Source organism: Propithecus coquereli, unplaced genomic scaffold (assembly GCF_000956105.1).
Source record: "Propithecus coquereli isolate 6110/MARCELLA unplaced genomic scaffold, Pcoq_1.0 Scaffold2, whole genome shotgun sequence".
Lineage (NCBI taxonomy): Eukaryota > Metazoa > Chordata > Mammalia > Primates > Indriidae > Propithecus > Propithecus coquereli.
In genome coordinates, this window is record NW_012144966.1 from 2,966,793 (window position 1) to 2,993,949 (window position 27,157).

The 27,157-nt window shown below is 38.4% G+C and overlaps 1 protein-coding gene across 1 annotated transcript; it reads left to right on the forward strand.

The window, feature by feature from the left end:
- On the forward strand, positions 1-27,157 carry YWHAZ (tyrosine 3-monooxygenase/tryptophan 5-monooxygenase activation protein, zeta). The gene is made up of 7 exons (XM_012643623.1): positions 1-45; positions 390-580; positions 3,665-3,969; positions 23,559-23,682; positions 24,136-24,299; positions 24,381-24,476; positions 26,998-27,157. The coding sequence occupies exons 3-7, from the start codon at positions 3,676-3,678 to the stop codon at positions 27,055-27,057; spliced, it is 738 nt and encodes a 245-aa protein (XP_012499077.1). The 5' UTR covers positions 1-45; positions 390-580; positions 3,665-3,675; the 3' UTR covers positions 27,058-27,157.

Sequence of the window (27,157 nt, forward strand, 5' to 3'; positions counted from 1 at the left end):
AGGGAGTAACTGGCGCACGCGCAGGCGGACTGAACGAAAGCTAAGGTGGGGGTGGGGAGAAATTTTCTTCCCGTAGGCGTAGAGGAAGAGTGGGTTGTCAGAGGTTGCGGGGGAGAAAGAAAGAGGGCATCGAGTATCCAATGGGAAGGCGAAGAAGGGGGTTAGCGGTGGGGAGGAAAATAAAAAAGCAGCTTCCTGCCCAGCTGCACTTGGGACAAGAGTAGAGAAGTTGGAAGCCAAGCGGGGCGGGGAGGAGTGTCTGTAGCGGGCGAGGAAGCGCACTCCCTCGCTCGCCCTCTAGCGCGGGCGGGCAGGGCGCGCGCACTGGGGAGCGGCGGTTGCGCTGGGCCCCGAGAGCTGTGGGCACCAATCAACGGTTGCCATAGCAGCGTTTGACGTCATCGTGCGTGTGGTGCCCCTGCTGCCGGGGCTGGTGATTGGAGGAAACCCCGTGTCTGCGGAGCCGCTGTAGCCTGTGAGCAGCGAGATCCAGGGACAGAGTCTCAGCCTCGCCGCTGCCGCCGCCCAGAGACTGCTGAGCCCCCGTCCGTCCGCCCGCCGCCACCCACTCCGGACACAGGTAAGGAGCCTGGCCGCCACCTCGCCCCACTCTTTCCTGTCCCCGGCCAGCCTTCCACACGCGTGCGTGCCATCCCCGCTCCACGTCCCCTCGGCTCGGCTCGCCCCGCAGTAGCGGCCCCGGGCTGAGGCGGAGTCTCCTCAGGCGGACACCGGCGGCGGCTTCTTTTCCGCTGGACTCCGGCGGGCGGCTGGTGGCCTCCTCCGGCTACTTGCTTCCGGATCGACGCCTGGCCCCGATCGGTGCCCGTTTCCCCTTCCCGCTCCCCGGGGTGGAAAGGGCGCCCACACGCGAGATCCCCGGGGATCCCACGGTCGCCGGCTCCCGAGGGCGGGCGAGGCATAGCCAGGGCGCCGCCGGCCGCGATCGGTCCCCACCCTTGCCCCTGCGGGCTCCCACCCCCTTCCCCCTCGCCGCCCTTCTCCGCTTCCGCCCGAGATAATGACTCGGCGGCGGCGGCGGGCATTGCAGTGGCGCAGGTGAGGCCGCCCCCTCCCCGCTCCCTCCTCTCACCCCCTCCTTTCCCCCCTTCCTCCCTCCCCTGCTCGGCGCAGCCTCCGCGCCCGGCGCTGCGGCGGCGGGACCAGCCCTCCCCCACCCCGGGAGGCGGCGGCGGGGAGGGGCCGGGGGAGTCGGGCCGGGCGGGAAGAACCCGGCCGAGAGCGGGCCCGAGCCCAGGCCCGGCCGGACGGTGCCCGTCAGGTAGACCAGGGCGAGGCCGCGCTGTGGCGCGGAGGGGAGCCCGCCACGGGTGTGAGGTTTTGGGGTGGGGCCCGCTAGGGACCTAGAGCTGAATTTCCTGGGCTCGGCGGTGGGAGGAAGGGCTTGAGTTTTCCTTATTGGGGTGGGGGATGGGGCTGACTTTTTTCCCTACTTGTGAATGGGCGGGGAGGTGCGGATGGGGGCTCTGGGCCCAGGGTCGGGGTAGAGAAGGGGATGGGGAAGCCTGCGGGCCGTGTCGGTCGCTATCCTACCAGAGGGGCTAGAAGACCTAGGGTTCCTGCGCGTTTTGGGATGCATATCCTGCTTTGCGGGGCGGGGGAGCCTGAGCATAACAGCCGGTGGTGGCCCGGCTCGGCTGGGTGTGGCTCCCTCTCGTTCCCCTCCCCCACCTGCTGCAGCTGTCGGGCCCTTATAGACTCTGTAAATGGGCACCGGAGGGGTTCGGTGGCGGGGAAGACGCCGGCTGGGAGAGCGGGGTGTGTCCGCGGCGGGGCTGGCGTCTGTGCCCCCGGGTCGGGCAGGCGGCTTCCCTCCATCCCTCCCCACCCCCCGCTTGGGCGGGGGCGCGGGCTGCTCCTCCCTCTTGGCTCTGGTGGGGGGGAGGAATTAACACTCAGCAGTAGGTTGGGCTCCTTGACACAGATCCGCCATGACAAAGAAGGAGAGTCGGGGACTTGTGCGGAGGCACTAGCTTGGGCGGAGCCAAGGTGGGGGTGGGTGCGGATAGCGCACACCCGGGGATTTGCACTTTAAAGTCACGGTCTGCGGGTTTTCGATTCCCCCTACCCGACGTCTTAAGTCAGTTACGGGTTAAATGGGTGCGGCGAGTCCTCCCCGCAATATAGAGGCGAGGCCCCATTGGAGCACTAGCTATTCTGTAAGAAACCTTATCCACTTCCCCTTGTACCGAAGCGGTCGGGGTGAGAAACCTTTGTACTGGTTTTAAATCATTTTTCGTTAAAAGTAGCTTTGACCGGAGAACGTTTTTGGGTTCCTAGGGGAAAAATTAATTTCGAGACTAGAGGGAGATAGGCGATCGTAAATTTTAAATAGTTTACGCATTGAAACAGTACGCCTCCCAGGCTGGTTGATTACTTGTTTAAATAGTGGGGACCTGTTCTCATTTGATTAAAAAAAGAAAAAGTACTGTGGGATTTACCTGGAAAGGTAAATATGATTGATATCGGGGAGTCAGTTCCCATGGTGGGTGACAATGGCTCTTCTGTTCACCTTTTAATTTAAAAAGTGCACGTCAGGCAATTTTCCTTTAAAATCGTTTATTCTGTGGTATCACTATGGATTAGTATCTTTGTGCTGTTTTAGCACCTTTGAAGAGGGATCTTTCAAGAAAAATGTAGCCGAGGTAAATTGAAAAGTCTAGCGAACTTTAAAAGGAGGGAAAAGAGAATTTAAGTGTGAAGTCATGGTGAAAGACAACCTGAGTGATAACTTTGAATTAAATTGTAACTACTAGAAGCAAAATGCAGTAATTCTACATTTAAACTGGTTTGTTGATATTGGAAACACTTGTAGATTAAGTGCTTCCAATGTGACATATTTTGGTCCTCACAGATAGTAAAAGATAAAGAGTTGAAGTTCCAGCACCCGTGGATTTTTTTTAAGCATGTGTGCATACAGCAAAATATGCATAGATGAAGCCCTAGGATCAGTTAGATATTGATCCTTGGTGGTGGTTTTATATTCAGAATATCTAAGAACAAACAATTTTGTCATTTCTCCTGTAAAATTGCGGTGCTATGATCAGCTGGCAAATACTGCAGAGATCAGTAGATTTGGGGTGGGGGTAATACCAAGTAAAATTTAATCACTCCCGACCGGAGTAAGTATTATAAAAGTAAAAAGATATGAATTACACTAAAATGACATGAATCATGATTCTGGAAGTATGATAGAAATTCTAATGTTCTCTGTAGGCAATGTTTTTACTAAGGGGATAAAAGCTGCTTAACTTTGGATCACTTAGTGATACTGGAAACAAGTTGAGATTCTGGCACAGTAAGATAAGGGGTTTTTAAGGCGGCCTTTTGACTAAATGTGTTTTGGCCTTATGTAAAATTAGGATCTTCTAAACAGAGGTGAGGTAATGAAATTTTAGTTTTGCTAAACTGATATTAATGACTGTAAATTTCGTTCTGCATGCTGAGTATGCTAATTTTTTTTGCCTTTTCAAAGATCATCCTTTTGTGAAGGCTGCATTTTAATTCCTCATGTGAAGAATCCTCTGCAGACAGTTAGGTTCCAGGTGTTAATAAAGTTTATTTACCACATGTGTAATTTTGAGCTTGTTTATTTTGATGGGAAAAAGTATTTAAATACTGCTTTTTTTTCCCCCCTCTGCAGAACATCCAGTCATGGATAAAAATGAGCTGGTTCAGAAGGCCAAACTGGCCGAGCAGGCTGAACGATATGATGACATGGCAGCCTGCATGAAGTCTGTAACTGAGCAAGGAGCTGAATTATCCAATGAGGAGAGGAATCTTCTCTCAGTTGCTTATAAGAATGTTGTAGGAGCCCGTAGGTCATCTTGGAGGGTCGTCTCAAGTATTGAGCAAAAGACGGAAGGTGCTGAGAAAAAACAGCAGATGGCTCGAGAATACAGAGAGAAAATTGAGACCGAGCTAAGAGATATCTGCAATGATGTACTGGTGAGAATCAAACATTTAGTCTAGCTTCATTATAGGGTTTCAATGAGTATCAGTTACATTACTCTCAACTTTTTTTCTTTCTTTGGTTTTTCTTTTCCTTCTAAAAATTGAGTGTTCTAAATTTAGAAGTCTTCAGGGTGCCATTACTAAAAAATGTTAAGACAATAATAGATAAGTTTGTGTAAAATAAATACAACAATGATTATCAGTTGACTTTTGCTAAAAATAATAGAATTTGGTGGTATATTTTTTAATCATTGAAAAGGTCAACTAATAGTATTATTGTTTTAGTTATAGTTAGAGTATTTGTAGTAGTTCTAGAGGTGATTATCTTAAATGCACATCTGTGGATACAGAAATTTTACCTATCTTGTTTTATTTGGGAGAGATGTAATAGGAGACTCGTTGTAGACATAGTACCCTTCTCTGGATTAGCCACAGTAATACTAATGAGTCACCCATGCAGAAACCTCTGGCCTTACAGTTGCTTCTGCTTCTTGAATTTAAGTGTTGGAAGTCAATTTTGAACACTGACAACCATGATGAAAGGTTATAAATAACTCAAACTTGATTTTCCAGGTTCAATCAAGAAGTATTTTAAGTATTTAGTACCTACTGTGTTGAAGCACTGTGCTTCTCTAGTAAAAGCTTTAAAGAATGAAACATTACATTTTGGTTAATTTTAATCCATCTTACAAATTATGGCTTTCTGATCCAGAGAATCTTAAATTTGAGGATAAAATAGTAGAAGATCCAACAGTTAGCATATAACATCCTATATATATGAATACTTTCCCTTTTTAATGAGTCAGGAGTTTTTGGGATAGTATTTAAAGTGGTTTTATTAAGTGATTACACCTACATCACAGGACTTCAGGTTACACATTGGATCTCAGTATGACAGGATTCTGGCATGTAAATGGACAGTATCCCAATTTCTCTGGACAGGTTACTGAATCTGAGACTCAGTATGGAAATCCAGGTGTGCAGTACTTAGTATTTGAACCTTGTTCATAAAAGAACTACTATAATGAGCAGTAGGATTATTTCTGATGTGGTTGTGGGTTTGGGGTTTCTGTTAAAGTTGCGATGATATTACAATTGCTTTACACTAGTCTTAACTAATGGAAAACCTTCAGTTCCTAAATTGTATTTTTCTCAAATGGTATTTTCTTCAGGCTGTCTTTTTAAAGTGATGTTTTTAATCCTACAATTTGGGCTTAGTCACAAAATTTTATATGGCATCTGTCTTGGGGACAGTACAGTGAGAGCTATCATTTATTTCTAAGTTGAAAAAAGGAATTATCATGCTTTTATTGAGGCTAAATGAAAAATGCCTGTCTTGTGATTTGCTAAGATAATGAGAATATTTAAAAATTGAAAATGTCATTTTTTTCTATAATAAAATGTTGGTTTTTTTATTCCTGCTCTCCTTACTAACTCTAGTATCTATGTACATGTTACTGAGTTTTGTTCAGTCTGGTGTTTTTCCCCCATTTATTACATCTGATAGATCAAGTAATTCTTACTGTGGCTTTAAAAGGGTATGTTACAAGTTATAATTTCCCTAAAGACAAAAGTGAACTTTAGGAATAAAAGGGGATGTAGTAACATTACCTTCTGTTAAGTTTATTTGCAATTCCAGGTAGGTATTTGCATGTTTTCCACACACAAAGTATAAAAGTCCCTGTCATTGTGAGGATTCTCCTATTGCTAAGACTTGCAGCAGTTTTAACTTTGTTTCCCTTTGGTTTCCTCATCAAGAAAAGAAATTATGGCTTAGACCAGTGGATGAGAATGACTAGATCAGTCTCTAAATAGCTTCTTTTTGTTGACATGATTATTAAGGAGATTGATATTGGTCACTACTCATGTTGTTCCACTCCAGAATAACACTGGTTTCATACAAAGTCTAAAGAAAATTTCCACTTTGGTAAAGAAACTTTCATTTAACATACAAATGGCTTCAAGAATTCCTAAAAAGCTCTTGCTTTCAGCCTTGGTCTTTCAAGAGTAAAGTTCTGTTACTGATCTTTGCGTGGCTCATAACATATAGTAGATGCTCAAATATTTGTTAAATAAACAAGCAGCAGGGCTTCTTAAGAATTAGGACAGCAGCACTGCTAATTTTTTGTGACTTTTTCAACTCAGGAAAATTTGGTATTTACAGATACCCTGATTCTTTATGAGTGGGCTTCTTTTTCCTACAGTTTTTTTCAGAGATCACATTGACTCTGGAAGTGTCTTGCATAAAATTCCTATTCCCCTTTCTAGTAAACTGGAAGAATAAAGTGTAGTGAAACTGATAGTTCTACCAGAGACAAAATTTTTGAGCCATTGTAGTTAATGATTAGTAAGAGCTGTGGTCTGAGCCTGCCCGCCCCATCGCCTCCTCTGGCAAGTCCTGGTACTGGTCAGGGCCTGTTAGAAACTGGCCTCACAACAGGAGGTGAGTGGCCAGGGAAGCTTCATCTATATCCCCTGCCATCGACCCCCACCCCCACCCCCAACCCACCCCTTGTCTTCGACAAAACCGGTCCCTGTTGCCAAAAAAATTTGGGGACCACTAAGTAATTTAATACTTATATCTTAAGATTTTACATGATAAAAATACAATCACTTACAACTTTTTATTACTGTAGCTTTTTTTGAACTTGGATTTTTTTTTTAATTTGACAAGAATAAGCAGGTAATCCCTTTGCAGAATATAATTAGTGTTGTTGGATGATGGCATCAGTGATGAACCAGGCTTTGTTATGTTAAGCACATGTTTTATAATAGCTAAGAAAATACCTTCTTTCTTCCTACAGAAAGTACCTAGTCTCCAGAATTCTGAGGTTTTCTAACAGGTCTTTATTTTTTTAATTTATTTGTTTGTTTTTGCCTCACTTGTCAAGCATCTAGTATGAAGAGCTTTTTAGTAGCCCATTCTGGTTATGTGCATTTATCAGATGTTTCATTTATAACATTTAGTAAGCAAAGAGCGGGGACAGTGTTACTTTTTACAAGAGTTACAAAGCATTAGCATGGAAAGTGGTCACTAGCATATTCACAAAATAGATTTTTTATTATGTAAAAGAACTTGGGGTTCTTTTCTTGTGCTGTTAATTTGAAATTACAATATGTGTATTAATGCAATCTGCCTTTCCTGCCAGATGCTTAGACCGAAAGCTCTCTTAGTAGTTGGGGAGGGACTCAACACTGGTACCTCTTCTCTATAAACTTTAAAGATACAGCCTAAAATTGAGCAGTTTTTTATCTTGTAAATGATAATGAAATGAAAAACAAAATGAGGAGAGATACATATTAAACCAATTCAAAACTCAAAGATTGCCAAAGTTTAATAGAGCTCAAGATTTTGAGTCAGATCATAGTTTTTGCTGAAGATGCGTGGCGTGAGGAAATCACTCAATCCCTCAGAAAACTGAGCTCAATTAAATAGGAATAATAGCTATCCCATAGAGTTGTGGAGAATGAGAATCAGCTAAAGCACCTTGACGACCTTGTGTGTCTATTTCAGCTTTGGGATTCTGTTCAAAAGTAGTGACAGGCCTGCCTGTAAGTAGTACAGGGGTCTCTTAAAACAGGTCATGAATGGGATTTGAAAGCCAAGAAGCCTTTAAAATTCTGGGGGCTTGGGGGGGGGGTCCATGCTAGCCATCAGATTTTCAAAGATTTCATTCAAAATTTGAAAGCCACTGGTAGAGGCAAACAATGGCTTTATAGGAGGTCTAGGAGAGGAAGCAGTAAACTCTTGTGTGTCTAACATTCGTTAACAGTTGGCCACAGTAGTTGAGTAATTTTAATAGTAATATCAGTTAACTTGACTGAGTTCCATTTTGTTATGCTGCTCTACATTTTTATTTGCCCAGGGCAGTTTTAAGGCGTGGTTTCAGGGCACTGATTTTTATCTGAGCTCACCAGAACTGCAACTAAACAGGAGCAAGAGAGGAAACCAGGCAGCTTTTAGGTCCTCCCTAGTCTGAATATATTAATGTGTGCCTTTGGCTTTAACACATTAACTGCCATGTGAGTTGTATTTAACTCACGCTAGTTTTGAGCCCAGGGCCCCATGAAGGATATGTAACTCTAAAACGTCTCTTGACCTTGGAAGCCCCAAGAACTATTTTTCAAGTTGGATATAACTCAACGCGCAGAAGACAATAAAAAATTACAAATTTTTCATTAAATTAGAAGGGATCATTTTGTTTTCGAAGTTTGTTGTATTTACCTAATAAAACACTGAGGCCCCAAGGAAAAAAATTTTTTTCTAATGTGGCAATGTGTTAAAACTGCTATATATAATTAGTTTTTAAGCTGAAAATCACTAGGCAGCTCATTTATTGGAATAAGGGCTTCTCCAAAGGATTCTGCAGTGTTATACCTGTCTTCACCACCTTGTAAAGGTGCTATATATTTACATATCTTTCGGTATGTTTCACAATATAAAGAACTTAAGTGACATTGTAGATAGCTATAGTCCCTTCCAGGTAGGAATAAATTATATAGTATCTTTTTGGTAATAAAGTTCAGTAATCTGTTTTTTAAAGTTGTATGGTACCTGGTGAGGTATTTTGTACAAATACAGAAAGTCTGAAGTATATGAAATGGAAATGACAGAAGCAAAGGGGAACATAAAGGTAGGCATTTGCTATTTGGTGGGAAGAGGAAATAGTTCTGCCTTTATAATATTGAATGAAATGTCATTGGACCATTTAGATTAATTCCACCATAAATTTTTAATTGTAAAATAGGTGGTTCTTGGTACATTTATATTGAAGTGTTTGAGAGAGAAAATTTTAAAAAATCAAAATGATGGATGTTCAGATGTCAGCTGAGTTTAAAAAACTAGTAGAGTCCATGGAAATTCTAGTAAGCCTCAGCTATTTTTTTTTTTTTTTCGGTAGAATTCCTGTGTTCTCTGGTATTTCAATCTAGTTTCCATAGCTTTTGCTTTACTTTTTCAATTTTATATTGAGAACAAACACTGCTCAAGTTTTTAGGGGACCAAAAACTGCTGTCAGTTTGAATATACTCAAAGCCAGAGTTTGTCATCGTTTTGAAACTGCTTGTCCTTTATAAATACCTAATTTTTAACATTTTCTAGACTAAAAGTGACATGTGGGACACAACTTTGACTTCATTTTCTGATTATAAGCTGTTATTGCTGTCCTAGATCATTGGTTCCCAAACTTTTACATTCATGCTAATATTAATGCTTGTATCGTACCCAGGATTACACTCAGAGAAGTGCACATTGCCGAATAAGAAAATGATACTGTAAGGATAAACTTGACCTAATTTTCATGGACAGAGCTAAATTATAAACATCCTTTCACTGCTGCTTGTGGTCATTGACTTGGACTTGCTACTTGTTGTTTCGCAGCTCTATGTTGCATATGTTCTTATTCTGATCTTTATAAAACAGATTTCATCCTGTCTGCTTGATCCTTGCCAAAGTCCCCTATTTGAATGAAGCCTTTGGCTCCAATTTGATCTTCTCACTGTCCCTGATAGAGTCAAGCCATTGCTAATTTCCGTTTTTGTGGCCTGAGGGTTTCTGCTTTCATTACTCTAGAGTTTATTTTAATCTTGATATCTAAGTCATTTTCAACTTTAGAGAATTCACTCCATTCTCATATTCTCCTTGAAAACAGGACCGTTGGTGTTTGTGGTATTTAATTTGTAAAGCACACTGAAGGAATATCAGCTTTGATATTTTTAGGTGGTACAAATTTGAATTTGGTGTGGGAAGAACAGTGTGCTTGGCCACCATGTCAGCAGTTCCATTTTACTAGGTGCATTTGTATGAAACCAGTCATTTGTTCTCTAGTCTGTAATTATGAAAAACATGTCTTTGTGGAAGTTGCTTTGCAATAGCAGTTTAGTTTTGTGTTTTCTGGTAAGGTATAATGTGATGTAAGTAGTAATGTATAGAATAGAGTTTTATATACTGGCACATTTCACTAATTATTTTTTTCTATTCTCATTCGTTTCCTGCAATGTGGATCGTTAGTTACCAAAGCCACATGGATGAATATAGATGATTTGATATCAGTAAGATCATTTTGTATAGAATGTGCACTTTTATTTACCTTGAAATAGGTTACGAAAAAGTTTCAGTATATAAGCTTTTGTGGATTTCTTTTGCCAAGATGTGTTGTGAGCCCTCCCTTCTCCAAATAAAAATGTGCTTACAGTGGTAACCACAGGTAGAATGTAAGGCTAGTCAGCCAAATGTTAATTTATAAAGTTAAGTAAGACCGAAATAAGATTTGTTCAATGAGTTGACCTATATGCATGTTGTTCATGAGTTGTAAAGTTTAGGAAAGATGCTACTGTATTTAATTTGCAGGAAGTGCCCAATTTTGATTGTATTTAGAATTTCACTTATTTGAATTGTCTAATGAGTTGGGACATCATTAAACAAGTTAGAAACGTTTTTTTAGTGGCATTTAATTCCCAACTTGCAAACAAGTTCTGGAATGTACAGTTTTTAAAAATTAGGAGTATTACCAAGGAACCCAGTGGTGAGTTGAATGTTTCTCATCTAAGTGATTAATAACAAATGCTTTTCAAAGAAGGACCTCCCTTTTGATCCAAGATTCATGAACTGTCAGCTCATAAATTTTTTGCTTCTTAAAATGTAATAAACACCATTACTTGGATGACGTTTGGTTGATGAAAAAGACACTTGATGAAAATCCTACCCAAGACACATTACTTAAAATGTGATTCTGTGGAATTGACAGTTGAGGACAGTATTATATGGGTGGGCTATATGTAGTTCTTTTGCTTAGATCAAGCAAGTGTTCAAATTCAGCCATTTCATGAGTACTTCAGTACTGTTAGGAAGATGTTTGGAATAATGACATCTCAAAGTAATGCTCTTTAACAGTAATGACTTTTCCTTCCTCCCCTTTGATTGTTCCCATCTAATAGAAGATATTATTATCCAGTTCTGTTCTTTAATTAGACCAAAGGGGTAACATTTGAAAGATATTCTTGTGCAGTATTTATAAAAGTAAAGGAAACTAAAGTGAGTACTACCTTATTTTAGGGGAGGTGATACAACAACAGACATTTTGGGTTTGAATTTTGGATTTGTTTTGTGACTTTGGGCACATTTTACTGTATCTTTCTGACTGTTTTTACCTCTTCAAAATGGGAATAATAGTATTTACCTTTAGGATATTTTGAGAATTTGTTGAATCAACACAGAAATAGCAAAGAATACTACTGCTTACCTTCTTTTATACCTCTGACATCACTTCAGTGTAACTTGACTTAAATTTGGTGATTAAAATTAAGAGAATTTTAGTAAACTGAAACTTTTATATTTAATATTTGAGTACTTGCTATCTGATAAGCCCTATGCTATTAAAAAAAATTGTAAAAAGCCCTTGCTCTGAAATCTTGACAACCTAGAAAGGGGAATAGACATGTATTTATGTAATGGTATGGGTAGAGGGGAGGGGGAAGTCCTACAAATTGGTTGAACATAGAAGAGCTGGGCTTCAGCCTTATTTTTTTAAAAGGGGCTGATAAAATACAGTCCCACTAATTTATACGTATAATACACAATGTACGTGTGCAAATTAAAAAATACTATAGGCCAGGTGCTGTGGCTCAATGCTTGTAATCCTAGCACTCTGGGAGGTTGAGGCGGGAGGATCTCTTGAGCTCAATAGTTTGAGACCAGCCTGAGCAAGAGCAAGACCCCATCTCTACAAAAAAACAGAAAAGTTAGCTGACATGGTGGTATGTGCCTGTAGTCCCAGCTACACGAGAGGCTGAGGCACGAGAATCTCTGGAACCCAGGAGTTTGAGGTTGCAGTGAGCTATGATCATGCCACTGCACTCTAGCTGGAGCAACAGAGCGAGACTCTGTCTCAAAAAAAAAAATGGGGGAAATATAGGGCCTTGGTTTATGAGAAACTTGAGCGCAGACCAGGGTTGATGCCAACTGTAATAGCGGTTGTAGGGGAGGGGAGAAGAGGAAAGCCTCAAGAGTCAGAATAATTTTAGCAGTTTTCACTTACTGCTCATTAAGTTCTTTTTGGTACTTTTTACTATTTCACTTTTAATCTTTAGGATCTACATTTTGAATTTATTTTTAGATGTTTTTAAAACATTGATTCGTATTGGGATTATTTTGCTAACATTAATGATCCAGAGGCAGGCAATTCTCTGAACCTGATTTAATTTAGCAGTTTTTAGTCCTACTTTTTGGTAGCCCTTTCACCCAGTTGATTTTTCAAAACAAAACATTTTAGGATAGTTGAGGCTTTCTATGGAGCAACTACTCTTTTTGGGTCTCAATCTTTTGCCTGGCTTAGAGTGCAGTGGCATCATTGTTATCATAAGTAAGACCAAAAATAAGATTTGTTCAATGAGTTGACCTATATGCATGTTGTTCATGAGTTGTAAAGTTTAGCTATATTATCATAGCTCACTGCAGCCTTCAACTCCTGGTCTCACTGGATCCTCCTGGCTCAGCCTTCCAAGTGGCTGGGACTATAGGTTGTAGGTGCACACCACACCCAACTAATTTTTTTTTTTTTTTTTTTGTAGAGATGGGGCAGGGTGGGGGGCATCTTGCTATATTGATCAGGCTGGTCTCCAGCTCCTGGCCTCAAGTGATCCTCCCTCCTGGGCTTCCCAAAGTTGTAGGATTACAGGCATGAGCCATCCTGCCTGGCTACTACTCTTAACGGAATTATAATAAAATTTTAGGCTGGCTTTAACATTTTTTAAACTGCTTTATCAATTTTCTTGTTGATTTTAAAAAGTTTAATGGTTAAGATTTGCCATCTATTAATAGAAAATACATTCCATTAAGTGATTGGTCAAAAATTCTCTTATTCATCCTCAGTCTTCTTTTTGAAATTGAGCAACTCTGTTCCTTCCTGTGCATGACTTTATTCATAGAACACCTGTTTACTACTTAAAACTATACTCTCCTAGGCCAGCATTGTATAGAAAGGTAAGAGTTTGAAGTAAAAATGTCTGCAGATACTTATTAAATTAGTTCTTGACATCACCTGATACCATTAGCATTTTTGGTGGAACACTTCTGATTGGCTGGTTGGAAGTGAGGAAGTTCCAATTTAGAGAAGAATAGAAGCAACTCCAGCCACAAGGGGGAGTGAGAAACTAGTTTCCAAATTGATGGGCCCCTATTCTAACATATTAATATTAATGGCTTGTATGCTTTCTTTACAGAATTTTAAGAGGTCTAGAAATTACAAAAGTGGCTCTACAGAATAAAGTAAAAGTTCTAGAAAAATTATCTTTCTGTGCACAAAAAAATTGTACAAGACTATAAATTTGAACTCCTACATTGTACTGAAGAGTTGAAATTAAATTATTTCTATTAATGAAGATGTTATTAAAAATGATATTTGGGTATTTTGTGAGTTTTTTAGTTGAATAATAAAATTGGAGTTTCATAGAATTTATGGAAATTTTAAATTTATAGCATCAATGAATATTGAGGTTGAAGGAACATCAGATTTAGCCCTTTTATTTTAGTGGATCAAGAGACTGAAGTTCAGAGGTTCAGTGACTTACATTAGATCATACAGTAAGCATTAATATTTTTAGTCCCTTATTTAGTACCACCTTGATAGATTGAAACATGACTTTTTACTCTGCTGTAAGATGTATGGTTTGCATGAGGGATAGGGAGCTGTCATAATAACAAAAACAAAATCACCCCTTTAATTTCATTTAAAATGATGGTTTCTGTTTAGACTATATTTTAGGGTTCTGTACTTAATTTAATGAAAATAACAAGAATCATGTTTGAGGGCCCTTGTGTCTCAGTTTCTTGCCACCTCTAACTTTTAACTGGTATTTTTTGTGTGCGCTTTTTATGAAAGCAGATATGTTTATATCGTAATGTCTTGTTCTTTGTTGTGTTCATGGAATGAGAACCATGACAGTACAATCTAAAACAGGGATGGGTTATGGAAGCTTGGTCTTTCTCCCACTCACATATTGGTGAGGTAACATCAAAGTTACCACAGCTATATTTTCAAATTTCAATTCACAAATGTCTCATTAGAGGGTGATTCTCTGCTTTGATATTTTGAGGGTATTTACGATTTGCTAATGGCATTTTGCATGTAATTGTCTTTGTAGAAATGAAATGTAGTATTATGACCTGTTGGTGAAATACTCTGTAAGACAAGGTGAGAACCTTCTCTCCACCTATAGTATTTTTGTTTGCTGCAGAAGTATCACTGTTTCTGTGTGATTGCTCTCATAAATACGAAGGTAATACCAGCCCAATAAGGAAATTTGAAAAACACATGAGCACAAAAAGGTATGAGAATGGACAGCAAAACTCATTGGTAATCCCATGAAATTAAACATGAAAGAAATTAAACATGATTAAAGGATTTCTCTTTAAAATTTATTAATTTTTCACTTTGAAGTAATTTCAGATTTGGAGAAAAGTTGAAAGAATAGTATGAAGAATTTTTCATATGTCTTTCACCAGATTCCCCAAATGTTAACATAACCACAGTATAATTATCAGAATCAGGAAGTTGACAAAATAATTGGTAAACTACAGTATAACCTTATAGATCTTATTTAAATTTCACAAATTACACCACTGTAATTTCCTGTCTAGTCCAAAATTCCATCCAAGATCACACTTTGCATTTTGTTTTCACATCTCCTTACTATCCTTTAATGTGGATCAGTTTTTTGGTCTTTGCCAGTTATTTTCTGGAATATCTCGATTTGGATTGTGATTCCTCATGATTAAATTTAGATTGTGCATTTCTGGCAAGAATTCCTGAAAGTTATGTTGTGTTCTCCCCAGTGCGCCATATTAGGAGGCACATGATGTCCTGTTACTTAACCAATTACATTTAGGTAATTCATTATGTTTTTTAATTTAGAAAGTAGTAAGGATTTCTAAAAACACTATGGTGCAAAAGTATCAGTTGGATTTTATTTTTAAGATAGATGCCTTACGATTATGATTACTTTGTCAAATGTTATAACTAAGCATGTTTTGCCAAAGTGCTTTCCAAATAGGCTGTGTCCGTTTATAATGAATGGGTTGCTCCTTTAGAGAAAATATGGTCCCAACTCTGTAACTTGTAATTTTCCTTTCAAATATATTTGCCTACAAGTTGGCCTCTTATAGTTTAGTTGGCAAGCCCAAATAACAGCACATAGCCCAGTAGTTTCATTTGAGTATATAGTGGCAGGTGGCCATTCTTTAGTGCTGAAGTAAATAAGAGAAGTTTTCCGGGGATAACATTGGAAGGAAGGCTTTGAAATTAATGCTATAGTGAAACAAGAAGATTGGGATGAGAAGGTTGGTCATAGTTTTGTATTTGAAATGCCTGTCACACCTCTTGGTGGCAGAATTAGTACCTAAACCCAGGACTCTTGACTTTAAAACGGATTTACTCTGCCTTGTTGTCTCACACTATCCTCCCACTCTTATCTCCGCTGGATTTTTCTTTGCTTCCTCCTTCTTCAAGGTCATTACATAGAAACCTGCAACTTACCCATATTAGGATGTAATCAGCTTGCTCCTTTGCTGCTGTTTCTGAATATATGTACAGCACCCAAACACTTGTTTTAAATGTGCAGTTTCTTAGGTCTTCAGAGAAACAGAACATTGATTTTTCTTATAAAGCAAAATATTCATTATCTAACATAATGCCAATCTCTTAATTATTTAGGAGTTTGGTAAGGTCATAAACTAACAATGATGAAGGCTATTTCTGAAAAATAATCTTTAGGATGCTGAGCTAATGAAATGTCCTCCAAGATTTTTCTAAAGTACCTGTTTTATTTAAATGAAGCAGTTCACATTCATGTGCTCTAATTCAGTCAGGGGATTTAATGTGTGAGTGCCTAAAATGTGCAAAATTTATCTTTACAGAGCCTATAAGTAGGTTGAGAATACATATGCATGTGAAAAGTTAAAGATGCAAAACCATAATTAAAGTTTAAAGTGTGCTTGGTGTGAATAATAATTTAGATGTTATGGAGCATAAGATATAGAATGAAAAAATAAATCTGTGGCCTCATCCCATCTCCTCAGAGGAGGTAATAATCTCTGTTACTCCTCTGTGTATATTTCTGGGAATTTATGTACCAAGCAAACAGTTCTGTCCTTGGAGAGTAAGGTTAATGTCTGTATAGTATTCTGTTACATGGGTATAACAATTCATTTAGCTTGTCCCTTATTGACAGAAATTAGGATATTTTTCCTTTTTTTCTCCTTGAATTTAAGGTATCATTTTTTTTTTTTTTCTTACAGTGTCATTTTAAAGTTACTATAGTGTGGAACTGTTTTTTTGGAATGGTAATTTGCTTTATTAGCTTATACTTGAAGGAAAGAAAATAGTTGGTTAAGGAATATGGTTCATATTAGACTTTACTCTTCCAAAAGGATGAGAGCACTTCCTTATTGCCTACTATGTGCCAGACTCTGTTCTAAATTCTTTCATTTAGGCTGGGCACAGTGGCTCACACCTGTAATCCCAAAACTTTGGGAGGCCGAGGAGGGAGGGTCACTTGAGACCAGTCTGGGCAACATAGTGAGACCTGTCTCTACAAAAAATAAAGAAGCTAGTCAGGTGTGGTCACACATGCCTATAGTCCAGCTACTGGAAAGGATCTCTTGAGCCTAGGAGTTTTAGAGTACAGTGAGCTGCAGTCACAACACTGCATTCCAGCCTGGGCAACAGAACCCTGTCTCTAAAAAATATATATATATGTTATATATGTATTCATTTAATCCTTACAGCAATCCTGTGTGTTGTGTCTACTACTAATATCTTTCTTTTACGGATGAGAAACATGAGGCCCAGGGAGGTTTCTGAATTTTTGTCAAGGTGACACAGCTAGTAAACAGTCAACTGGGATTTGAATTTAGGCAGTAAGCCATCTATCTCCATAGTCTCTGCCATTTAACAAGTCTGCTGTTAAAAAGAGAGAATAAGTACTAAGGGAAAATGTTTTTGTATTTTTTTTTTTAATTTTTTTGTCCTTTGATATGACTTAATCCTGTATTTTTAAATGAAAGCTTTTTGTGCATTATTTTACCACTTTTTCCTAGTTGTGCAAATTTTAGATTACTGAACCCAAAAGGAGGTACTAAAATTAAGAGTACAAGAGCACTAAAGCAGATTTTGTGGTTTTTTTGTTTTTTGTTGTTTTTTTTTTAATTTTAGAGAGGGTGTGTTGCTGGCCAGCCTTGAATTCCTCAAGTGATCCTCCCTCCTCAGCCTCCCAAGTAGCTGGTATTACTGGCTAAAGCAGACTTTGAGTTGTCAAAATCCCCATATCTTATATTTACATACAACGGAGTAACCAGTGAGTAGAGTGTCTACTCTTTGTCAGGAGCTGTGATCGGTGCCTTCCTGTTTATATGCTCATTTAGACCTGATAGCAGCCTTTTGGAGTAGATTTTCATTTAGATGAAAAGATATAGGCTCTGAGAGATTAACTGTTGCCCAAGTTTTCAAAATTAATGGTGAGGGTGAAACTCCAAGTGTATATTATAATATTTCCATCATACCAAGTTCTTACTCTAAGAAGTACTTGGACACCCAAAGGGTAGGGTCTTGCCACCAGCTCTGGCAGTTGTTTTGGTGGTTTAGGGAGAATTGTATACTAAAGGACCAGTGAGAGAGAGAAGTATATCACTAGGCTAGAGATGGATTTTTAATTTTAGTTCATAAACTTTTCATTAGAAATATTAGACCACAGTCAGGAATGAATGCTTATTTAAATTCGTATTTGCAGAGGCAGATTGAGCCTGCCCAAGGAAGGGAAATCAGAACTAAATGACAAAGCATGTTAATATAGACTATCTTTGGATCAAGGCGTCTGCTAAAAACTATTTTTAATATCTCCCTGAGTAAACCGATGGGTTTCGGGAGTAGGGATATTACTTGACCCCATATCTCTTAAGTGTGTTTTCACAACCTAAGAGGTTAATTATACTACGATGCAATAGAGAGAAAAATCTCTTATCTCTAGGATCTCAAATTCTGTTTAATTTACCTGTCGATTAGGTTTAGTGTCCTCTTCAGAACCATATCATGTGTGTTTAACTCTGGATTAGGAACCATTTATTAAGAGGTATTGGATATGAGCTTCTCATGGCATCTTGCTGCTGAGTAAATGACTTACTGTCCCACCCATTGTTAGGGTGACTACCATATAAAATCAGAACATATATTAATTCAGCAAATTACTCTCAGGTATTTTTTAAAATTGTGGCCATGATAGCTTTCATCTTTTTCCTTTATTTAGAACTAGCTTTTTTTTTTTTTTTTTTTTTTTTAGACTGCTGTGTTGCTCTGGCTGGTTTTGTACTCCTGAGATTAAAGGATCTTCCCACCTTAGCCTCCCAAGTAGTTTTTTGTGTAGAGACAGGGTCTTGCTGTGTTGCCCAGGCTGGTCTCGAACTCTTGGTCTCAAGTGATCTTCCTCTCAGCCTCCTAAAGTGCTAGGATTATACGCATGTGCTACTATGCTTTGCCAGTATCTTTAAAAGACAGTGATTGTCATCAAAAACAGATACTTAATAGTGGGAGAAAAAAAAGTAAAACCATACATTTATTTTGAATTAAATTGAGGAAATGTGAATTTCTTTTTTTTTTGAAGTTTTTTTGGCAAGGATTTATTTCTTTTTAAAATGGTGACTGTGAAGATTATACTTAATTTCATATATTCTTGTGTTTGAGACAGAGTCTCACTCTGTGAGTGCTGTGGCATCAGCCTAGCTCACAGCAACCTCAGACTCCTGGGCTCAAGTGATCTTCCTGCCTCAGCCTCCCGAGTAGCTGGGACTACAGGCATGGGCCACCATGCCCGGCTAATTTTTTTCCTATATATTTTTAGTTGTCCGATTAATTTCTTTCTAATTTTAGTAGAGATGGGGTCTCGCTCTTGCTCAGGCCGGTCTCAGAACTCCTGAGCTCAGTCCGCCCGCCTCGGCCTCCCAGAGTGCTAGGATTACAGGCGTGAGCCACCACGCCCGGCACAAATTTTAAAGAAAGAAACAAAAAGACCACAAATATGAATCCCCTTTACAAAATACTCAAGTAATCCTTTTGTTTCTCCCTTACACCTACCTCTCTGATAAGAGAAGAGCTCATTGTCTGACTAGGTGGCTTATTCCAGTTTTAGGCTGCTCATAAGTTTTCTTACATTCCTCTTGCTAAATTTAACTGGTCTTTAGGAACCATTCATGTCCTATTGCTTCCATCTTCATGACAGTTTCTATTGTTCTCATCATAGCTTTGATTCCTAATCTTATCAATATACCTTGGAATCACATTGTCCTTTTTAGTAGACATATCATCCCATTAGGACAGTGAAAGTGTAACATAACATTAGGAGGAGTACAAGTTAGTTTGCCGAGTTGGAGTTGCACCTTCACAAATTAGCTGTGGTTTTGAGCACATTACATTGCTGGGCCCCCACTATCTTCTATAAAGTGAGGATAACTATAGTTTGTACCTCATAGATGTTAGGGAAAAATCAAGTTAAGTAATCATAATAAACCATTGAAAATTTAGTGACTTAAAACAATGATTTATTCTTTCTTGCGGGTCTGTGGCTTGGCTGGACTCTTACTGGACAGTATTCACATGGTATTGGCTAGGGTTACTCATTGCTGTGTTCAGCTGGGCTCAAAATACACAAGATGGCTTAATTTACAATGTCCGATGGGTGGGACTGCCTTGGCCTTCCTCTTCAGCAGGATAGTTTGGCTTCCTACACACTGCCTCAATGCTCCAAGAAAGCAAAAGGGGAAGCCTGAGTGCTTTTAAGGGTTTAGGCAGAGAACTGGAATAAGTAGTCACTTCTGCTGGTCAGAGCAAGTCAACAAAGCTAGCCTGGACTCCAGCAGAAAGGAAATAAATTTTACCTCTTGACAGAAGGCAGAATGGCATATAAGAATAGGAATGACAGAGAATTGGTGTAGGCCATCTTTGGAGAAAGTTTCCCACAGTTCTTTCACAGTTAGCTTTTTGAGCCAATGTGTTAGCCCCTTTAAATTTAATCTTTAATCCAGTCTATTTATTTATGCCTTTGTCAACTTATTTTGGTCAGCATTTCACCAGAAACATTTGCTATTCATTGTTTGTACATTTTGATCTATCATAGCCAATAAGCAGGCTGACTGCTGTTAGCTAGCCAACCTGTTACTTGTGGGTCCTGGTTAATGGCTTTAAAGTTGTTACATGGTTAATTCGGTGTTCACCTTGGGGGAAGAGGTACTTAACTGCTATTTTAATTCCCACACAACTTAGCATGAGTTACCCCAGTGTAAAATAAAACATTTTTAGGGATATAGAAGTTACCACTTATAAAAAGATGCATTACTAATTCTAGTAGCATTTATTAACACCTTGCCTTAAAAACTTAAATAGATTTTCTGGAGGCAGCTTTAAAACTTTATATCTGAAGTGATTGGTTCACTCTTAAGTAACTGCATATGTTTATGTGCAGTTGATGGGTTAAATAGTCATTGAACAGTGAAGGGCATGATTAGGCAGTGTTATTCTTAGTTTCACTTTTCTTCTCTGCTGGACCACTAATCCGCAAACTTAGACACTTGCTCCACAAACTTTAGAGATCTTGTTCATTATTTTCTCAGTGCCTAGCACAGTGGCATTTAAGTATTTGGGGAATAAGTAAACGTAAAAAATGTCTTGAAGCTGTAAAGTATATGAAATAGGGATACCTAGGTGGTGAAATAATTTCATGGCAATGCTCAGTTATTGTTGATTCTTTATTTGAAATTATTCTTAATATAGTCAAATGTTACGTAAATAAGCTAGAGAGCAGTTCACAGTTGACTTGTATATGGAGGCTTCTTAAAATTTATATTTTTCTTCTACTTAATTTGAAGTTATTCGTGAATTCTGATTAATCACATTACGCCTTTTTTTCAGTTGACTTTATAGCTCATTTGGTCTTAACCTTTTGCCTAGCCAATTAGAAACAAAATTTACCCTTCCCCACTAAAAGTATTTACATAGAGATTTCTTAGTTTTTTCCATAGCATCTTTTAATACTTATTACAAAGTGTATTATAATGGAAGGAATTAGAGTTCCACTTGTTTCTATAGCTATATTGTGTTTCCAGCTTCTAGCATGTTGTCTGGTGTATAGTGATAATAATATCAAGTAAACATTTAACTGAGTGCCTGTCCTAAGTGATGTACCTGTATTTTCTCTCAAAACCCATAGAGGTCCTTATCTTACAGATGAGAAACAACCGAACCATTGAGATTAAGTAGGTCACACAGTGTGGAGTGCCTCAGTTTAAACCCAGACTCAACCCAAAGCCACTATGCATGTACCATCTCCTATAATTGAATGAATAACACATTTTGTATAAAAATGTAAGACTTGAAAAAGCGCAGTCATTTGTTTCTTAAGACCATTGCTTTGGCTGGGCGCAGTAGCTCATGCCTGTAATTCCAGCACTTGGGAAGGATCACTTGAGGCCAGGAGTTCAAAACTAGCCTGGGCAACATAGCAAAACTCTGTCCCTACAAAAAAATTAAAAATAAATTAGCCAGGCATGGTGGTGCACGCCTGTAGTCCCAGCCACTCGGAAGACTGAAGTGGGAAGATCACTTGAGCCCAGAAGAGCAAGACTGTAGTGAGCTGTGATTGCACTACTGCACTCCAGCCTATGTGACAGAGGGACACTCTACCTCTAAACAACAACAACAACAAAATATTGTTTTAAGTGAAAAGACCACTTAACTATTTTCAACACAACTATCTTCTGCTGTTTGAGGCAGATCCCCTAAGAGCAACCATAGGTGGTACAGAGCATGGTGTTCAAAGGACAAAATATGATGGTATAGGTGTGGTATAATAAAGAGTTTGCTATCCTAACCAAAATGCTCTTTTGATTTCAAGCCAGTAGTTTCATATATTGATTAATAATCATAGGATCTCAATCAATGGAGGTTTAAACTATTATAATAAATTAACAAAAGAGAAAAAAAATTAATCGTAGGAGACATCATTTCAGGTTGACTTTTCTTACCCCCAACCCCTTCTTACAACACTGTGAAACTTGGCCCTACTGCTACTTCATCGGGGTATCTATCTATAGCTTGAGTTGTAAAAAGGAAAGAGAAGCTGTTCACCTCCCCACCAGTTACTATTTTTAAAAAATTTTCAAATTACATTTTGCATATGAGTGGGTGCTATATAGATTAAACTACTGGGTAGCTGCTTCTAGAGTAGAAAATAAGAATTTGATACATTTGCCTAATCCTACTGAAATTATCTTTTTCCCCTTAACTGAAAAGAAAAAAATCACCAATTTATTGAGCCTTCTTCCCCCAGTATAATGATCTAATTTTTTTCTTTAAATTGATCATAGAGTAGAATTGTTAGCATATTAGTATTTAAATTAGTTGAAATTGTTGCAGTTTTAAACAATTTTTTTTTTTTTTTTTTGAGACAGAGTCTTGCTCTGTCACCTTGGGTAGTGTGCAGTGGTGTCATCATAGCTCACTGCAACCTCAAACTCCTGGGCTCAAGTGATCCTCCTGCTTCAACGTCCTGAGTAGCTGGGACTACAGGCATGCGCCACAATGCCCAATTCGTTTTTCTGTTTTTAGTAGAGACAGGGTCTTGCTCAGGCTGGTCTTGAACTCCTGAGCTCAGGCAATCCTCCTGCCTTGGCCTCCCAGAGTGCTAGAATTACAGGCATGAGCCACCGTGCCTGGCCTTAAAATTTTATAGGATGGTGTTTTTAATTTTACCTGTGGTCTGTGATGGTCTGTTAACATGTTTTAGCTAAAACTCACTTTAATGAGATTAAAGTCTATTCTTTTGCTCTGAACAGTTTTTCATGTGTTGTGAAGTTTGTTTGAATTGTGTTCTTTTAAAGGAAGTTAATTTTGTTCTGCCTCCTCTGGCTCGGACTCTGTGGTAGTGTCTGTTACATTATCGGTTTCTGCTTTAGTCATTCCTCCAGAGTCAAAAAGGTTCATCTCTTATGGTCTTTCTATACTCATGTCTTTGACTACATTAAGATGCAGTTTCCCAGCACATTCGAAAATGTTCCTAAATAATAAACTATCATATTTGTACTGTCATTCATTGAAGTCGGCATGTAAATAGATAGTTGTCAGAGACTGATATTTAAGTATCATCCTTGAATAATAAACGGAACACTAACTTTAAATTTTAAGTATTGGAGTATGCCCAAAGAATTCTGCTTTTATTTTTTTAATTTTTATTTATTTTTATTTATTTTTTCGTAGAGACGGGATCTCACTCTTGCTCAGGCTGGTCTCGAACTCCTGAGCTCAAGCAATCCTCCCGCCTCGGCCTCCCAGAGTGCTAGGATTACAGGTGTGAGCCACCTCGCCTAGCCAAAATTCTGCTTTTAAACGACAAGTTCATGAGCTTCCTACATTCACAGTTGTATTATTGACAGTGGCTAGGTGTTAAAATTTTATAACTTAGGCTTTAGTATGCTCTTTAAGAAATGCAAGCTCTTTCAGCTTTGTAAATGTTTTATTCTTATTATATATGTTTTCTATTTTCCTAAGTCTCTTTTGGAAAAGTTCTTGATCCCCAATGCTTCACAAGCAGAGAGCAAAGTCTTCTATTTGAAAATGAAGGGAGACTACTACCGTTACTTGGCTGAGGTTGCTGCTGGTGATGACAAGAAAGGTATGCTGTTTTATAAGCCTGTTGGTTAAACTCGTATAAAATAACAGTGTGAAAGAGTCTTCTTTCTGAAGTGTAGATATTTTTTTGGTTGTTCTTTAATTGCTTAGAGCACTGAATAGGGAGTGGCGATGCCTTTTTTTTTTTGAGCTCAAAGACTATGTATCTACTCCCTAATATTGGTATTCTAAAATGTATGTTTCTAAAAAGCCTATTTTGTGTATGGGGCAGTGATGTTTTCTCACAGTGTACCTGAGGAGTGAGCAGTGCAAACTAATCAATAAAAATATGACAATGATAAGATTATGAAGTTGTTTTTATCTTGATGTTAACTGATGGCTAGTGTGATGTTCCAAGTTAAGCCTCTTTTTTTTTTTAACCTTTTTAAAAGGTTTGGTTTGAGGGGTGAAGATGAGCTGCATGCTTTATCAATACATATTCATGTGTCTTATACAGGGATTGTGGATCAGTCACAACAAGCATACCAAGAAGCTTTTGAAATCAGCAAAAAGGAAATGCAACCAACACATCCTATCAGATTGGGTCTGGCCCTTAACTTCTCTGTGTTCTATTACGAGATTCTGAACTCCCCAGAGAAAGCCTGCTCTCTTGCAAAAACAGTATGTATTTTACCTCTTACGTGGATATTTAGTAATCTTTCTTATCTGAGCACTGAAATCTACTCTTTTTTAAAATCATAGGCTTTTGATGAAGCCATTGCTGAACTTGATACATTAAGTGAAGAGTCATACAAAGACAGCACGCTAATAATGCAATTGCTGAGAGACAACTTGACAGTAAGTACATAACACAGCATTAAGGATTAATGTGGCTGAAGAGATTATGTTGTTTTACAAGGAATATTTATGATCTTTTTTATTAAATATGATAGCCACAGTTAAAAACCACATAAAGAAAACTACCTTACAGAAACTGAAATACTAAAGAACTAAAGAACTAAAAATGTACATTTTCATTAGTGACATGCTTATTATTAAAATTTTAATTTTCAGTTTTTGCAATCCATGTTTTCCATTTCAAATCTTGAGTGTTTTCATTTTAGTCACATGAGAGTTTAGTTTTTAGTTTCAAAAGTATACTGAGGGCTGGGCGCGGTGGCTCACGCCTGTAATCCTAGCACTCTGGGAGGCCGAGGCAGGTGGATCACTCAAGGTCAGGAGTTCGAGACCAGCCTGAGCAAGCGCGAGACCCCATCTCTACTAAAAAATGGAAAGAAATGATCTGGACAACTAAAAATATATATATATAAATTAGCCGGGCGTAGTCCCAGCTACTCGGGAGGCTGAGGCAGAAGGATCGCTTGAACCTAGGAGTTTGAGGTTGCTGTGTGCTGGGCTGATGCCACGGCACTCTAGCCCGGGCAACAGAGCCAGACTCTGTCTCCAAAAAAAAAAAATAAAAATGTATACTGAGGCTATCCATCTTTAAATTCTTTTAAAATGGTTTTCTTGCCCATCAGGTTGTCTCCATGTTTGTATAGCTAGCGTAGGGCATTGATAACTTCAGATAAAAATTTTCACATGCCTATAGAATCTGAATGGGAATCTCTTTTGCCTAGTTTCTAATATAAAAAAAAAATAAACAGTAGTTCCTTAATATTAAGTATCTAAATAATGTTCAAATTCCGCTTGTTTTGTCTTTTTTAAATTGTTTCTTTTTTATGAAAACTTAATTGAGATCCAGATAAAGTTTATACATTGCAATTGGTTTGTCTTATTGGTTCCTTAGGTTTTCTTATTCTTCAGATAAATATTAAATTTGAAGTTTTGAGGCTTAGGTGAAAAAATTATCAAGCATTTGCTGTGTATCAGGTAAAGAGGTAGGAATTGCAGATTATAGCTATCGTCACTGGGTTTTGTTAGCTTCTTAGGGCCATTTGTCTTGGGGGCTGTGTATCTTTATTTCATACATTTCATTTCTTCCAACTTAGTCCACTACCAGTTTTCTATAAACCCGTTCTCTATTTTAGTGCTCATTCTAACATTCTCAGCATATAGTTTTTGAACAATATTGTATACTTGTTTATTACTATTATTAAACACCTAAAATTATTTTAGTAAGTGCAATTTGGGGCTATCTACAAATTTTGTGAGGTTTTTATTTTGGGGGAGTAAGCTATAGTAAAGAATGAAAATCTTTATATCAAATGAAGGAATTATTTTGTTTTACCTAGTTTTAGTCTTAAGAGTGTTTCTTTTCTGGTTGGAAATGATGAGATGTCATTCCAAAAAAGGTGGAACCTAAGACCTAGTGATTGTGTTCTCGTCACTTTTTGAGAAGGCCTGATTGCATACTGCAACAGCCGAGTAAGGAGAAACGAGTTCCAGTTCTTACTCCGTCGGTGTTAGCTGTATGTTGTCTCTGGGCCTTATTAGGATCTGCTGTTATCATTATAGGTTGATTGGATCATTTATCGGTCAAGAAAAGAAGTTTTCCTAAAACCTTAACCTAGTTATTTGTGTCTGAATCTGGTTGACCAAGATTGTCAACACATTACCCTAGAAAGAGAAATATCTTCTATCAAATTTTTGTATGTTTATACAGAAAATTCAAGAATCCTTGAAAGTTAGAACTAGAACAAGACATTAGAGACAGTTCCAAGCACTCACTGGCTAGCTGTGTGACCTTGGAAATAGTCTCCTTTCCAGTCTGGAGATAGATTTGGATAATAAATAAGTTAAACTAATAGATGATTTGGGGAATAGAAAAGTATTATTAGGTCTGTTTTTTCCCCATCATTTAACATTTGAAGCAGTTAAAATAATTTTTAAACTATTTTTTTAACCTGTCGGAAATTGTAACGTTAATGAAAAAATAATAATAATAATAATAGAATCCCAAATCCTACCACTATAGGACAACTTTGATTTTTACCTCTTAGATGTTGTTTTGACCATACTTTATTTTGCCCGGCATTTATTTTGAATCATGCAAAATCTAAGCTAAAAATGTCAGAAAAGCTAGATTTGTAGTTTAGCTCTGGTTGTTAAACTCCAGTTGATACTGATTCTTGACTCTCATAGAGCATAGAATTCTCTTTGGAGTGGAAGTCAGTCTAGGCTCTACCAGGGGAGAGTAGTCAACCCTAGCTCCTTGAGCATGGGCCAATTAGATGATTCTGATTTAGTTCCCTCAACTAGTATGTCCATCTCTTGTATTGGGGCTCTTCAGGACAAATTGATATTCTGAATGCTTTCCAACTAAAATATTCTCATACCTTGGCATATATATGAAAATTTTTTGTTTATTTTTTTCCCATACTGAAACATGCTAAAAAATCTTTTCTTCTTTTACCAGTTGTGGACATCGGATACCCAAGGAGATGAAGCTGAAGCAGGAGAAGGAGGGGAAAATTAACCGGCCTTCCAACTTTTGTCTGCCTCATTCTAAAATTTACACAGTAGACCATTTTGTCATCCATGCTGTCCCACAAATAGTTTTTTGTTTACGATTTATG